General features: G+C 50.3%; 2 protein-coding genes across 5 annotated transcripts in view; one reads left to right on the top strand and one right to left on the bottom strand.

Annotated features, from left to right (window-relative positions):
* The window catches only part of EPS8 (EGFR pathway substrate 8, signaling adaptor), a 110,086-nt gene extending 105,389 nt beyond the window's left edge, over positions 1-4,697 (bottom strand). The window contains exon 1 of one of the 2 annotated variants that reach the window (XM_075210844.1): positions 4,628-4,697. The gene's annotated coding sequence lies outside the window, so the exon portion shown is untranslated. The remainder of the gene's footprint in view (positions 1-4,627) is intronic. The other variant, XM_075210848.1, reaches the window with a different exon arrangement.
* Positions 4,693-13,477, top strand: STRAP (serine/threonine kinase receptor associated protein). Of its 3 annotated transcripts, none has more exons than XM_075210854.1 (9): positions 4,693-4,869; positions 7,317-7,452; positions 8,100-8,181; positions 9,342-9,414; positions 10,510-10,609; positions 11,311-11,448; positions 11,640-11,776; positions 11,883-12,032; positions 13,069-13,477. In XM_075210854.1, the coding sequence occupies exons 1-9, from the start codon at positions 4,758-4,760 to the stop codon at positions 13,119-13,121; spliced, it is 981 nt and encodes a 326-aa protein (XP_075066955.1). In that variant the 5' UTR covers positions 4,693-4,757; the 3' UTR covers positions 13,122-13,477. The 3 variants fall into 3 exon arrangements, with proteins under 3 accessions (XP_075066955.1, XP_075066957.1, XP_075066956.1); XM_075210856.1 differs by lacking the exon at positions 4,693-4,869 and adding an exon at positions 6,530-6,567; XM_075210855.1 differs by lacking the exon at positions 4,693-4,869 and adding an exon at positions 6,638-6,670.
* The last annotated feature ends 2,571 nt before the right edge of the window (positions 13,478-16,048 follow it).

The raw sequence follows: 16,048 nt of genomic DNA, 5'->3' as shown, positions 1-16,048 counted from the left end.
TAATGAACACACCAGCCACCTTCCAGATGGAAGTGTGTAAACTTTTGCTCAGGTGTTCTTGGATGACATTGCCATTTTCAGTAAGTCCTGAGAGGACCATCTGAAACATGTAGGGCAGGTGTTGGGGTAAATTCAATTTGCAGGTCTGACCATTCGAGCAACCAAGTGTCAAATGGGGATGTCAGAAGTACAGAAACTGGGGTATCATGTGGAGGGAATTAGGGTTCAGCCAGAACAAGCTAACGTAGTGGCAATCCAAGACTGGTCCTAGCCCACAAGGAACTGCAGGCTACTACAGATATTGTTTCCCAACATTCAGCACTGTAGCGAAGTCTCTGACAAATCTCACTAAGAAGAAAGGCGCCACTAGTAGCTGGACTGGACCAGCTGCCTTCATGAGCTGGCATTTATTGAAGGAAGCCCTGGTTCCTGCTCCAGTACTAGTGGCGCCCAATTATGACAAGGACTTTATTGTGCAAACCCACACATCACAGTATGGACTGGGAGCAGTACTAAGGCAGGTAGGACCAGATGGGCAGGAGCACCCTGTGGCCTATTTGAGCAGAAAACTGCTAACCCAGGGGGTGGGGTATACCACAAGAATATTTGCCCATTGTTTGGGCAGTGAACAAACTTCAACCTTATTTGTATGGACGACATTTTACCCAGTGGTAATCGGCATCCCGATTCTTGGGATACTGACAATGACTACATCCGCAAAAAAAACATAAAGACTCAAATCACGACATAATTAAAATCTACACTTACCTTCTCACTGACGGAGGACACTAGCGATATAATGGCTATGGGACTGCTGCAAAATCCGAAGATGCTGGATGTCGGCGCTTCATTGTGATGTCACTGAAGACAGCAACATGTACATTTAAACAGTTATGTTAACGCTAAGGGTTACAGTTATGCTGCGGCCAACATCACTGTCATCCGTGATGTCAAAATAAACTGCCAGCATCCAGCAACTTCGGCTTTGGCACCAGTCGCATAGTAGTTGTTTCGGTAATGTCCTCCGTCGGTGACAACATTTTAATTATGTTGTGATTTAAGTCTTTGTGGTTTTTTTGTAGGTGTAGTCGGTGTCGGTATCCCAAGCATCGAGATACCATACCCAACCCATTTTAACATGGAGACTGACCATAACCCATGAAAGTGTCTACAACACATTGCAGACTGTCATGGTGGAGCCTTGCACTTTAAATGTATAACTTTCATATTGTTCACAAGCCAGGAAAGACTAACAGCAATGTGGACAGACTGTCTTGGCAGGAAGGGCCAGATTCCCCGGGTCACCTCTGGCAACCACAAGAAACGGTGGGACTAGGTGTCAAATCATGGGGACATGGCCCACTGGTTGTCCGCATGGACAGGGGGGGGCGGAGTGTGGCTGGATCATTTATAAATAACTTGCTGTATAAATTTATTTCAATTAGTGGTGAAGTGCGTGTAAATGTAAATGTACTGATTTTTGTATTAGAAATGTACTGATTTCTGATGCAGAAGGCATATGTTGGAAGAATAAGTTTTTGTACGTAAGGAAGGAAGGTAATCCCATACTAATTAGGTCTTTTCATTTGTGAATGACCAAGACCTCTTTTATCCTGAATGCACAGGACTGGGTCGTTACACTTTCATCCTGTGTGTTAGAAAGATAGGAAATCTAACAGCAAGTATTTTAGGAAATCACAGATTGATGTAAGTTTTGTTAACTTTAAATTGCATTTAAATCCAAGGTTAAAAACACAGTACATCCTGATGCTAATCATTAAATGCAATATCTCAGACTTTGTGGGGCCAGATAGGAAAGGGGGTTGGTTTACCCTCTGCCAATATCACGCATCTCACCGGTTTAGTTCCATTCTGATCCTTGTATACATGGGTTTCCCGTGGTTACTCCTATCTGTTGTACAGCCTGGCATTGCTCTATCCTCAGATGCCATTTTGTCAAGTATTCTGCACATGCGCAACCCTGGGAATCCTAACAACCTCTGCACCATGGTGATAGGACGATCACCAGCCAGTTTCCTTTATAAGCGTCCTCGTCTCTCGTCTTTTCTATGAGTGTCATATAATCAGGTCACCCTACCTGATTGGAAGCACCTCCTCTGACTCCCATCCATGCTCATACTTACCTTTGTTCCTGTCTTCGCGAGTTAGGCCGTTCATTCATCAGCTGCAGCTTCACTAAACGGTCCTGTTCCAGAATTATAACACCCATGTGGATCTTAGTGCTTTTGTTTTCTGCAGCTCATTGCTTCACGGCAATACATGTTCAGCTTATTCTGCTGTTAGGACCTGTGCCCTCACTGTGAGTATCGCTCATCATCGGTCCTGTTTCAGAGTTATAACACCTGTGTGTATCTCAGTGCCTTTGCTCTCCGCAGTTCATCGCTTCACAGCAATACCTGTTCAACTTATTCTGCTGTTAGGACCTGTGACTATAGTGCTTCGCTCTGTATCCGTCTAGTTCCTGAATTACTACACTAGCGTTTCACGACATCATCGTTCAGCTTATTCTGCTGTTAGGACCTGTGACTATACCGCATTGACAGCATCTGTCCTGTTCATGAATTTCTACACTAGTATATACCTCGGTTCTTCTGAGTCCGGCATCGCTTCACATTACTACCTGCTCAGCTTATCCTACTATCGAGATTCGTGGCTATACTGCTCATCATCGTACAGCTTCCTACCTGTTCCTGAATTCCCATACACCGGAGGCTACATTTCATTCTGCCTTACAGTTACTTTATAGTTCTTTGAATTATTTGCTCTGCACTCCCTAGAGGACCGCGACCTTCGGTTGAGAGCAGCTAAGACGATATACCATTGCGGGAATCCCTGGTGAATACTTCTCCGCCGATAGACTCCGCACCTCTCTGGAGGTAAGCTGTCACTCAAGCAAAGATCAAGACCATTCCAACTATCTGACTTTCGTGACAGCCGACATGTGTGTCAGAAACAGTATATAAATAGTTCTGTTTGACCATATAATGTATTTTACCGTCTGTACTTCTGGATGAGCACTAGTACCTGCAACTTGTGTGTAATGGTCACTGTAAGGACCCCTTGAGCCAATAAACATCAATGCTTGGAGATTATGCCCGACGCCTATTGCCTGCTGAATACTATAAACAACAGATAAGAGCTTACTATCTAATCCATTCTCCGGCTGTCCTGTGTTAAACCCAGCGTCTCTGAGTCAACGCTCTGTCCACTACCTGGCATACCTGATCCATAGTAAGCAGTCAGGAGGTACCAGCCAACCCACAGCAAAGAGGCACTTAGCAGCTATACCAGCTACCCCAGAAGTGAGCGGTTTTAGGTGCCGTGAAAGAGCTTAGTGGTGGCATTGAGATCCTCCTATAACTATTGTGCAGTCCGGCGACACCAGCAGGAGTGGTCAGTAACAGTGGGAGACTAGAGGGGTGGGTGTACATAATTGGGGAGACAGGAGGGGTGGGTGTATATAGTGGGGAGATGGGAGGGGTGGGTTTACATAGTCGGGGAGACGGGAGGGATGGGTGTATATAGTGGGGGAGATGGGTGCATAAAGTTGGGGAGACGGAAGAGCTGGGTGTATAAAATTGGGGAGAAGGGAGGGGTGGGTTTATATAGTGGGGAGATGGGAGGGGTGAATGTATATAGCTGGGGAGACGGGAGGGTTGGGTGTATATTGTTGAGCATACTGAAGGGGTGTATATGTTGGGGGAGACAGAAGGGGTGGGTGTATATAGTGGGGAGACAGGAGGGGTGGGTGTATATTGTTGAGCATACTGAAGGGGTGTATATGTTGGGGGAGACAGAAGGGGTGGGTGTATATAGTGGGGAGACAGGAGGGGTGGGTGTATATTGTTGAGCATACTAAAGGGGTGTATATGTTGGGGGAGACAGAAGGGGTGGATGTACATAGTGGGGGAGACAGGAGGGTGTATATATTGGGGAAGACTGGAGGGCTTGGTGTATATAGTGGGGAGATGGGGGGAGGGGTGAGTGTATATAGTTGGGGAGACTGGAGGGGTAGGAGTATATATTGGGGAAGACGGGAGGGGTGTATATATTGGAAGAGACGGGAGGGCTTGGTGTATATATTGGGGAGACGGGAGGGGTGGGTATATATTGTTGAGCATACTGAAGGGGTGTATATATTGGGGGAGACGGGAGGGGTGTATATATTGGAAGAGACGGGAGGGCTTGGTGTATATATTGGGGAGACGGGAGGGGTGGGTGTATATTGTTGAGCATACTGAAGGGGTGTATATATTGGGGGAGACGGGAGGGGTGAGTGTATATAGTAGGGGGGCATGGGAGTGGTGTTTACAGTGGGGGAGGACCCTCAGGGATGAATAGAGCACAGCAGGGGGCTCAGGGGCTTGCAAGAGTAAGACCTGTAGGTATTTGGGGAATGTCCCGCTGGTGGGTCCCTGTATAGGGGCCCTGAGGGCTCTGTTTAGTTGATTCTCTAGCTGTACTACATAGTAATGGTTGGTGAGGATGGCTTGCTGGGAGCTGTAGTGCACCTGTCCAGCAGTACAGTGACCCCAAAAAGTGCTCGGAATCAATTCATCCAATTCTTATAAAAGTATGATGAGATGACGTCACAGAAGTATATTACCAAATCTCTCCAGTTCTGCTCCTGACTCACTTCCGCCCTCATCCAATATGGCCGCCCGCCTTCCGCCGCGTCACTTCCGTGTGACGGTTTCCGGTAGCGTGTAGCCGCCGTCTGTGTGTGAGAAGCGGAGATGGCGATGCGGCAAACCCCCCTCACCTGCTCCGGGCACACCCGGCCTGTGGTGGACCTGGCCTTCAGCCGCATCACCCCCTACGGGTACTTCCTGATCAGCGCCTGCAAGGGTGAGACCCCCATCCCCCCCATTACCCTTCATACCCCCCCCTTACTGGTGTTACCCGTCATACCCCAGTGATACCCCATAATATCCCCATCACCCCCTACGGGTACTTCCTGATCAGCGCCTGCAAGGGTGAGACCCCCATCCCCCCCATTACCCTTCATACCCCCCCCTTACTGGTGTTACCCGTCATACCCCAGTGTTACCCCATAATATCCCCATCACCCCCTACGGGTACTTCCTGATCAGCGCCTGCAAGGGCGAGACCCCCCCCCCCCCTCCCCCCTTACTGGTGTTACCCCCCCCCCCCCCCCCATCCCTCCTTACTGGTGTTACCCGTCATACCCCAGTGTTACCCCTTAATATCCCCATCACCCCCTACGGGTACTTCCTGATCAGCGCCTGCAAGGGTGAGACCCCCCCCCCCTTACTGGTGTTACCCGTCATACCCCAGTGTTACCCCTTAATATCCCCATCACCCCCTACGGGTACTTCCTGATCAGCGCCTGCAAGGGTGAGACCCCCATCCCCCCCCATTACCCTTCATACCCCCCCCCCCTTACTGGTGTTACCCGTCATACCCCAGTGTTACCCCTTAATATCCCCATCACCCCCCTACGGGTACTTCCTGATCAGCGCCTGCAAGGGCGAGACCCCCATCCCCCCCATTACCCTTCATTTCCCCCCCCCCCTTACTGGTGTTACCCGTCATACCCCAGTGTTACCCCATAATATCCCCATCACCCCCTACGGGTACTTCCTGATCAGCGCCTGCAAGGGCGAGACCCCCCCCCTCCCCCCTTACTGGTGTTACCCGTCATACCCCAGTGTTACCCCTTAATATCCCCATCACCCCCTACGGGTACTTCCTGATCAGCGCCTGCAAGGGTGAGACCCCCCCCCCTTACTGGTGTTACCCGTCATACCCCAGTGTTACCCCTTAATATCCCCATCACCCCCCTACGGGTACTTCCTGATCAGCGCCTGCAAGGGCGAGACCCCCATCCCCCCCATTACCCTTCATACCCCCCCCTTACTGGTGTTACCCGTCATACCCCAGTGTTACCCCTTAATATCCCCATCACCCCCTACGGGTACTTCCTGATCAGCGCCTGCAAGGGTGAGACCCCCCCCCCTTACTGGTGTTACCCGTCATACCCCAGTGTTACCCCTTAATATCCCCATCACCCCCTACGGGTACTTCCTGATCAGCGCCTGCAAGGGTGAGACCCCCATCCCCCCCCATTACCCTTCATACCCCCCCCCCCTTACTGGTGTTACCCGTCATACCCCAGTGTTACCCCATAATATCCCCATCACCCCCTACGGGTACTTCCTGATCAGCGCCTGCAAGGGTGAGACCCCCCCCCCCTTACTGGTGTTACCCGTCATACCCCAGTGTTACCCCTTAATATCCCCATCACCCCCCCTACGGGTACTTCCTGATCAGCGCCTGCAAGGGCGAGACCCCCATCCCCCCCCATTACCCTTCATTTCCCCCCCCCCCTTACTGGTGTTACCCGTCATACCCCAGTGTTACCCCATAATATCCCCATCACCCCCTACGGGTACTTCCTGATCAGCGCCTGCAAGGGCGAGACCCCCCCCTCCCCCCTTACTGGTGTTACCCGTCATACCCCAGTGTTACCCCTTAATATCCCCATCACCCCCTACGGGTACTTCCTGATCAGCGCCTGCAAGGGTGAGACCCCCCCCCTTACTGGTGTTACCCGTCATACCCCAGTGTTACCCCTTAATATCCCCATCACCCCCCTACGGGTACTTCCTGATCAGCGCCTGCAAGGGCGAGACCCCCCCCCCCTCCCCCCTTACTGGTGTTACCCCCCCCCCATCCCTCCTTACTGGTGTTACCCGTCATACCCCAGTGTTACCCCTTAATATCCCATCACCCCCCCATTACTGATGTTACCCGCCCACCCCCCCCCCCCCTTTCCTCCTTACTGGTGTTACCAGTCATACCCCAGTTTACCCCATAATATCCCCATCACCCCCCCATTACTGATGTTACCCATCATACACACCACTTATTGTGCTACCCATCATACCCCAGTTTTACCCCATATTATCTTAATCACCACCCTACATTTGCTGTCTTCATGCCAATGTTCTTCTTAATTCCGTGTCTGGTTTTAATAGTGGCAATACCCACTCCTAGTTCACACTGGTTTATTTAAGCTTTGATTGGCCTCTGTATCTTCTAGATAGGAGGAGGGTAATGTCCCATGTACCTTGGGGCCTGTTCACCAGCCCTCTAGATAAGATATTTAGGAGGAGGATAGATGTGTTGTCTGATCCAGTGTTTAGTAACTGAGCCAAATGTCTTTAAGATCTTAGTGTTAGACCTCTGGTGGCTGCTGATTATAGAAAGATATACAGTAAAATCTGCTTTTATGATCCTTGAAAAGACAGAAAATGTTTGTGTTCTGACAGATGGTAAACCAATGCTGCGCCAGGGTGACACCGGAGATTGGATCGGCACGTTTCTGGGCCACAAGGGTGCAGTGTGGGGAGCCACCCTCAATAAAAATGCCACAAAAGCGGCCACGGCAGCTGCAGACTTCACAGCGTATGTATGAATCCCTGATCCGAAATAATGTGCTGAAAGCACCTGTTTGCTAAGGATATTATTCTTCTTATTCTCTATTATTGACATGTTACGTAGCCCTGTATACTGAGGACACCATAATACAAATAACTAACAGGCAACAGTTTTATATTCCCTTCTGTTATTGCATAAGTATGCTGGAAAATGTGAATTGTTGAGTGGATATAGACTTATTTCCTCACTTTGACTTCTCCTGTGTAGGAGGACTTTAACGGGTAACTAAATAAGTAGAACTTGACTTTTATAATACAAATCATTACAGTGGATGCTGCAAATTACTGGAGTCCCTTCTGATACTTGACGTAAGACTTCTGTGTAAATGGAGAGTCGGATGATCACTCATTGCTGCCATATTTAATCATGGAAGTAGTCATTGTATTCTATTACTTCCATGGTTACAAACATTACTAAGTGGTGTCAGATATTCCCAATCATCAAATGGCAGCAACAGCCATGTCTGAGTCTTCAGCTGCCGATTTAGGGCAGAAGTCCTATTTCACATTTAGGGCGTTATTCCAGGAAGTTGTGATATCCAGTAAAATTGTCATTTTTAGGTGGTTACTGTGTAAGTCTTCATTGGACTCTAAATGTAAGTTTCTGTGTTGTAGAAAAGTTTGGGACGCAGTGACGGGCGATGAGCTGTTTACTTTGACGCACAAGCACATTGTGAAAAGTGTGGACTTTACCCAGGTAAACCAGTCGTTGTGTTCTTGTTTTTCTTCTCTAGTAAGTTTGTGTTCTATTTGTGGGTGAATGGACAATTAAACAAATAAATGATTAAAAAATGTTCTTCTGTTGATAGTGATGTAAAAGTAGCTGCAATGGCGGGAAGACGCTTCCCAAGTGGGGATGATCTCTAAGATTGTAAGATAGTAAAAGGAGATTTGAAAACAAGCCCAGTGAGCATCTGTAGAGAGCGGTTCTTATAGCCAACCCTCAATCTTTCTATACCTGCCAGCTCCATCCTAGTGTCCTAATTGCCTTCTCGTATTTCTCCTATACCCATCAGCTCCATCTTTGTGTCCCTATAGCTGTCACTCAATCTTTCTATACCTGCCAGCTCCATCCTAGTGTCCTAATAGTCTTCCCATTACCCTCCTACCCATCGGCTCCATCCTTGTAAAGTGTAAACAATGTGCAGTTGCATTTACAGAGATGGTTAGGTTACTTCTGCAGTTGCTCTCTATTGATAGGGGGAATAGGGGCATACAATAAAGGACAAGCCCGCCTGGTATTCCTCTTTCTCAACAAGTACAGACACTTTTTACTGTTCCAAACCACTGTTTTCATTAACCTCTTCATTATGTCATGTGGACATGACTGGTATATGTCCTCGCCACATTCACAAGGAAGGGTTAATGTGTTAACCAACCATATTCCTACACAAAACCCCTCTGCCTAATAAGGCTCATTTTCCAAGTGTGGAGTTCCAGGGGTGCCTGTGGCATTTGGGGGTAGTTGGCATGAAGTCTGGAGATTGCTATTCCTGTCCTGTAGCTAAGAATAAGAACTTGGCTGTTACGTCATCCATGAGTGAGCCTGTAGGTAGTCCCGTGACCTACCATCAGTAGGAGGTGTGTTAGAGAAGCCCAGCTCCTAGAATGCTGCGGATACCAGGGGGTGACCTTCAGTGAGAGCTCTCAGTAATATTGTGTATGTCGATTCATGTTCTATAATAATGTGTCTCATGTTCTCTCTCAGGTCCTATAAAGTTCAGAAATATGTAACAATCTGTGTAACCTATTAACGCAATATGTTTACTACATATTTTCCCCCAAACAATGGCAGTGACTTTAAGCGATGCTTCATTTGGTATATGATGTGATAGATTACATATCTTCCTGTTATAGGACAGTAATAATCTATTGACTGGAGGACAGGACAAGTTGCTGCGTATTTATGACCTGAACAAACCGGAAGCTGGTATGTGGGGATTCTCTGGGAATATGGGGTGTACACGGCTTCTGTTTTATACTTCATGACTTCTGCAGCATTGACCAGAGGAAAAGTAGGTGTTGCTTGTAGAACCTGCATGTTGCCTGGACGGTCTGTAGCTTATGAGATTGTAAGGAATGCCACCAGCAGTATCAGTGGGCCTGCACACACTTGTGCACTTCTAGGTCCACAATTTGAGGTATTACTTATAAATGGCACAATACACCACCATAGTGCAATCCGTTCCCCAGTCACCGCAACACCTAGTGCAATCCGTTCCGTTCCCCAGTCACCGCAGCACCCGGGGCAATCCGTTGTGTTCCCCAGTCACCGCAACACTTGGTGCAATCCGTTCCGTTCCCCAGTCACCGCAACACTTAGTGCAATCCGTTCTGTTCCCAGTCACCGCAGCACCCGGGGCAATCCGTCCCCCAGTCACCGCAGCACCCGGGGCAATCCGTCCCCCAGTCACCGCAGCACCCGGGGCAATCCGTCCCCCAGTCACCGCAGCACCCGGGCAATCCGTCCCCCAGTCACCGCAGCACCCGGGGCAATCCGTCCCCCAGTCACCGCAGCACCCGGGGCAATCCGTCCCCCAGTCACCGCAGCACCCGGGGCAATCCGTCCCCCAGTCACCGCAGCACCCGGGGCAATCCGTCCCCCAGTCACCGCAGCACCCGGGGCAATCCGTCCCCCAGTCACCGCAGCACCCGGGGCAATCCGTCCCCCAGTCACCGCAGCACCCGGGGCAATCCGTTCCGTTCCACAGACATTGGATAGAACATTTTAATACACCCACTACTTGTATCCCTCCCCTACAGATCTCCTCCCTGACTGTTTCCTTTCTAATCCTCTGTGGTCAGACTATATTACCGCTGGACTCTCTGGTTACAGTCAGCACCTCTTATAGAAGTGTCCCTCCTTACTCACCCCCTCCCATGTGCTCTCAGAAATGGATATAATCCACTTGGACATATTGCACCCCAGCTTCATAGCAGAGCATGGGCTGACACTATGGATATATTTGTTTGATCAGGAGTAAGTGCATTAGATTAAATAAATGTTTATTATTCCTCGTTCTAGAACCAGAGCAGATCGGGGGTCACACGTCTGCCATTAAGAAGGCTTTGTGGTACAACAATGACCGACAAATCATTTCTGCAGCCGATGATAAAACTGTCCGGTAAGAGATGGTCTGTTGGAATATGTGCAGTACTTGTAGAGCGCTGGCTCCACCTGCTGTTCAATGTGGTAATTACAACAGTGTTGCCAGTTAAAATCCACTGAGGAGACTGGGCAAATGCTGGAGAGCAATTGATGTTGTAACGAGTACTAGACGTGCTGCAGTCATGTCAGCAGTACTAGCAACACTGTAGTAAGGTTTTGTTATTACATCTAATAGTACGTTCCCAGTTGAAGTGTAGTTGCAGGACCTCAAACGTGGTGGAGTCTTTTGTGCGCTGACACACCTGACTCCCTGTAAATACGTCCTCTGCTCTCCTTTGTCTGCTTATTACATCATCTCATCTGTGCTCAGTGCTTCTATTGGTATTTCGGAAACACTCCAGATCTGCAACATTAACCAGTGCATTTTGTTCCGCCAATCCATGCATTTCCTGCTACAGTAGCTGCATACCAGCACAAGCTTATTCGCTGTTGGTTTACACTTAGTGGTCAATAAATGCCCCTTATTTTCCTGTGGTTCGGATCTGGGCTGTGGGAAGCTAATGGGGGGGATCTGGGAGTAAGAGAGGGAATAGCAGTATGTTAGTGTAAATGTTCTTCCGGTCAGGTGGGTGTAAAGCTCCTAGATTTGGGGAGTATGTTGTGTTGATTCTCATCTATCAGTAAATGACACTTTACTGACCCCTCTCTTGTTTCCAGTCTGTGGGATAGAGCCAGCATGACGGAGGTGAAGTCCCTGACCTTTAACCTATCGGTCAGCAGCATGGAGTACGTGCCAGACGGAGAGACTTTGCTGATTACCTATGGGAGAACGATCGCTCTCTATGACACAGCGAGGTACATATCTATCAAACAACCTCTCGCTACTCCAGGGCTCCGTCCACGAGCCGTCGGTCAGACACGTGACAGCGCTGGGACTGGGCTAACATCACTTTTGTAAACTGTTCTGCTCTGACAACCAAGGTGACGCTTGTGGTCTGTTGCGGGAGATTGTATATACTGACTGATAAATATATTGTTGTTTTCAGTCTCGATCTGATAAAATCCTTTGAAGCTCCAGCCCCCATCAACTCGGCGTCACTCCATCCCGAGAAAGAATGTATCGTGGCTGGAGGCGATGATTTCAAGCTTTATAAATACGATTACACCACTGGGGAAGAACTGGGTAAGTCTTTGGAGCCGGCCTATTCTACTGTGTTAGAGATTAAGCTATTAAGGCCACTCTGGTACACTCTTATTATAGTTGTACAGTAAAGTGTTTACTCTGCTAGAATCCTACAAAGGTCACTTTGGACCGGTCCACTGTGTGCGCTTCAGTCCGGATGGGGAACTTTATGCCAGTGGCTCTGAAGACGGCACCTTACGACTCTGGCAGACGGCGGTAGGAAAGACGTACGGCCTCTGGAAGTGCGTCCTGCCAGGTAACTTCCTTCTTCTGTGTTCTGTACGTCCAATTCTCTTTATAATTAGAGACTAGAACTGAACACACCCCAACTTAGGGGATCCGAGTACGCTCGGTACTGTAGCTTGCCATCTGAACTGAAAAGCGAGGCAAATTGTCATCATGACGTCGTCGGATCTCTGATATTGCAAGTTTTTAATTCCTTTTGAAGACCCAACATAGCGAGCGGTGGGAGGAAGGGCGGAACCCCATTTTTCTTTTCTGCCACTGCTGTGTGACAATGTGTCCTAGATGTGCTGGGAACTGCCGTGTGTTTGTGTCATTGCTCTGTCGCTTACCATCCAGCCAGGTAGCCGCAGTATTTGTCCCAAAGTGTATGAAAATAATAATGTGACCTGTGAGGTGGTCAAAATTGACTGCAAATGACTTGAAATTAGTGTTGTTGAGGTTAATAATAATAATGTAGGAACAAAAAAAAGCAAAATTATGTGGTTTTTTTTTAAGGATTTTTTTCTAAAAAATCCAAAACCAAAACACACGAGGACGGTTTTGCTAAAACCAAAACACGAAGCTAATCCAGATCGAACACCAAAACCACTTCACGGGGGTCAGTGAGCTTCTCTATTTATAATGCTGTAGTGACACAATTACTCCTTATTATGGAAACACTTCCACATACTATAGGAAATAACAATGGTAAGGACCCCATTAAATATATAGGAGTAGTATGTAGATCTTTCATGTCAGTCTACTAAACGTGAGGCCCTGTCGCTACCTGGCTCTTAATATGACGTAATATTGTCTACTCCCTCATTTAATCTGTGATCAGGAATCTGGTGAAGAGGGAACTTAGAATAAACCACAATTAAATGTCTTATTAACTCCCTGTAGCAGTGGGTGATGGATAGCACGTTGTAAGGGAGCTGAAACTGCCGGCAGAGCTGCCATGTTATATCAGCGCTTCACGTCTTTAGAAATGTACCCGTGTGACAGCGTTGTTACTGGTAGGCGCCCTCCTCCCGTTCTCCATGTTAATAGGCTGTTTGTTTCCGCAGAAGAGCTTATCTCAGAGAATTCCGATACCATCTACAGTGTGACTTCATTCTGAGACTAAGGCTTGAATAACGTGATCTTCTACTGATGTCATGAAACGCGCAGACATTGAGACTAAGCGAATGTCTACCCGGAGTGCACCTACGGCAAACAGCGCAGCGTCTGGGCTGGAGCGGAGGAGAACCGCAGCTCTTGTTGTGAAGAGACACACGGGTTGTTCCAGTGATGTGTTTAACTGTTCGGAGACAGAAAAAGATTCATTTCCTTGTTATTTTATGGGGGGAGTATATCTATATATTTCGTATTTGTTGCGTTTATTACTCCCAGATCTGACCACTTTGTTACATTATAAGCGGCTTCTCCACATTGCTGAATGTATTTCAGTTCTAAGAATAAACTCTCTACAAATATTGTCTGTTCCTCTCTGACGGCTCCATATGAACCGCGTCACCTGAGTGTAATGTTTTATTCCTATACTAGCGAGAGCCGCCTGGTTGGTGGTGTTTGTGGCTCAGGTCCTGTGTTTATCGATGTCTCAAACACTCCGCCCCTGTGTTCATATTATTCTTCACAATTTTATTATTTTGATACATTTTAGACTAATACGGCGGTTCCCAAACTGTGCGCCGCTGCTCCCAGGGCTGTCGCTGGGGTGCCGCGGCGCTGTCGCTGGGGTGCCGCGGCGCTGTCGCTGGGGTGCCGCGGCGCTGTCGCTGGGGTGCCGCGGCGCTGTCGCTGGGGCGCCGCGGGCCAAGCATTGAAAAAAAGAAAACACAGAAACTTATCAATCCGCTGGGCGCCGGGACCCAGCAGCCTCCTCTCTCCCGCAGCTGTCACTGAATATCGAAGTCAGTGACAGCTGCGGGAGAGAGGAGGCTGCTGGGTTCCGGCGGATTGGTAAGTTTCTGTGCTCTTTCTTTTTTTTCTATGGCTGGCGCGCGGCAGAGGAGTGAGAGGGAGAATGACAGCTGGGGCACAACGGGGCAGAGGAGTGTAACAGAGGAGGGTGACAGCAGGGCACAACGGGACAGAGGAGGGTGACAGCGGGGCACAACGGGACAGAGGACTGTAACGGGCAGAGGAGGGTGACAGCGGGGCACAACGAGACAGAGGAGTGTAACGGGCACAACGGGGCAGAGGGGTGTTACAGGGGCAGAGGAGGGTGACAGCAGGGCACAACGGGACAGAGGAGTGTAACGGGGGCAGAGGAGGGTGACAGCGGGGCACAACGGGACAGAGGACTGTAACGGGCAGAGGAGGGTGACAGCGGGGCACAACGAGACAGGAGTGTAACGGGCAGAGGAGGGTGACAGCGGGGCACAACGGGACAGAGGAGTGTAACGGGGGCAGAGGAGGGTGACAGCGGGGCACAACGGGACAGAGGAGTGTAACGGGGGCAGAGGAGGGTGACAGCGGGGCACAACGGGACAGGAGTGTAACGGGGGCAGAGGAGGTGACAGCGGGGCACAACGAGACAGAGGCGTGTAACGGGGACAGAGGAGGGTGACAGCGGGGCACAACGGGACAGAGGAGGGTGACAGCAGGGCACAACGGGACAGAGGGGTGTAACGGGCAGAAGAGGGTGACAGCGGGGCACAACGGGAAAGAGGAGTGTAACGGGGGCAGAGGAGGGTGACAGCAGGGCACAACAGGACAGAGGAGTGTAACGGGCAGAGGAGGGTGACAACAGGACAGAGGAGTGTAACGGGGGCAGAGGAGGGTGACAGCGGGGCACAACGGGACAGGAGTGTAACGGGCAGAGGAGGGTGACAGCAGGGCACAACAGGACAGAGGAGTGTAACGGGGGCAGAGGAGGGTGACAGCGGGGCACAACGGGACAGGAGTGTAACGGGCAGAGGAGGGTGACAGCGGGGCACAACGGGACAGAGGAGTGTAACGGGCAGAGGAGGGTGACAACGGGACAGAGGAGTGTAATGGGGGCAGAGGAGGGTGACAACGGGACAGAGGAGTGTAATGGGTAGAGGAGAGTGACAGCGGGGCACAACGGGACAGAGGAGTGTAACGGGGGCAGAGGAGGGTGACAACGGGACAGAGGAGTGTAACGGGGGCAGAGGAGGGTGACAACGGGACAGAGGAGTGTAACGGGGGCAGAGGAGGGTGACAACGGGACAGAGGAGTGTAACGGGGCAGAGGAGGGTGACAACGGGACAGAGGAGTATAACGGGGGCAGAGGAGGGTGACAGCGGGGCACAACGGGACAGAGGAGTGTAACGGGCAGAGGTGGGTGACTGCGGGGCACAACGGGACAGAGGAGTGTAACGGGCAGAGGAGGGTAACAGCGGGGCACAGCGGGACAGAGGAGTGTAACGGGGGCAGAGGAGGGTGACAGCGGGGCACAACGGGACAGAGGAGGGTGACAGCGGGGCACAACGGGACAGAGGCGTGTAACGGGGACAGAGGAGGGTGACAGCGGGGCACAACGGGACAGAGGAGGGTGACAGCAGGGCACAACGGGACAGAGGGGTGTAACGGGCAGAAGAGGGTGACAGCGGGGCACAACGGGAAAGAGGAGTGTAACGGGGGCAGAGGAGGGTGACAGCAGGGCACAACAGGACAGAGGAGTGTAACGGGCAGAGGAGGGTGACAACAGGACAGAGGAGTGTAACGGGGGCAGAGGAGGGTGACAGCGGGGCACAACGGGACAGGAGTGTAACGGGCAGAGGAGGGTGACAGCAGGGCACAACAGGACAGAGGAGTGTAACGGGGGCAGAGGAGGGTGACAGCGGGGCACAACGGGACAGGAGTGTAACGGGCAGAGGAGGGTGACAGCGGGGCACAACGGGACAGAGGAGTGTAACGGGCAGAGGAGGGTGACAACGGGACAGAGGAGTGTAATGGGGGCAGAGGAGGGTGACAACGGGACAGAGGAGTGTAATGGGTAGAGGAGGGTGACAGCGGGGCACAACGGGACAGAGGAGTGTAACGGGGGCAGAGGAGGGTGACAACGGGACAGAGGAGTGT

The sequence above is a fragment of the Mixophyes fleayi genome, chromosome 4 (assembly GCF_038048845.1).
Source record: "Mixophyes fleayi isolate aMixFle1 chromosome 4, aMixFle1.hap1, whole genome shotgun sequence".
Lineage (NCBI taxonomy): Eukaryota > Metazoa > Chordata > Amphibia > Anura > Limnodynastidae > Mixophyes > Mixophyes fleayi.
The sequence above is the reverse complement of the archived record's forward strand: the minus strand, read 5'-3'. Positions and strand labels throughout refer to the sequence as shown.

Excerpts from the sequence above, each read along its gene's own strand:
- STRAP (XM_075210854.1), top strand. The coding sequence starts at position 4,758 with ATGGCGATGCGGCAAACCCCCCTCACCTGCTCCGGGCACACCCGGCCT. Across the intron at positions 7,453-8,099 it reads GCAGCTGCAGACTTCACAGC|AAAAGTTTGGGACGCAGTGA; the intron begins GTATGTATGAAT and ends TCTGTGTTGTAG. Across the intron at positions 12,033-13,068 it reads CTGGAAGTGCGTCCTGCCAG|AAGAGCTTATCTCAGAGAAT; the intron begins GTAACTTCCTTC and ends TTGTTTCCGCAG.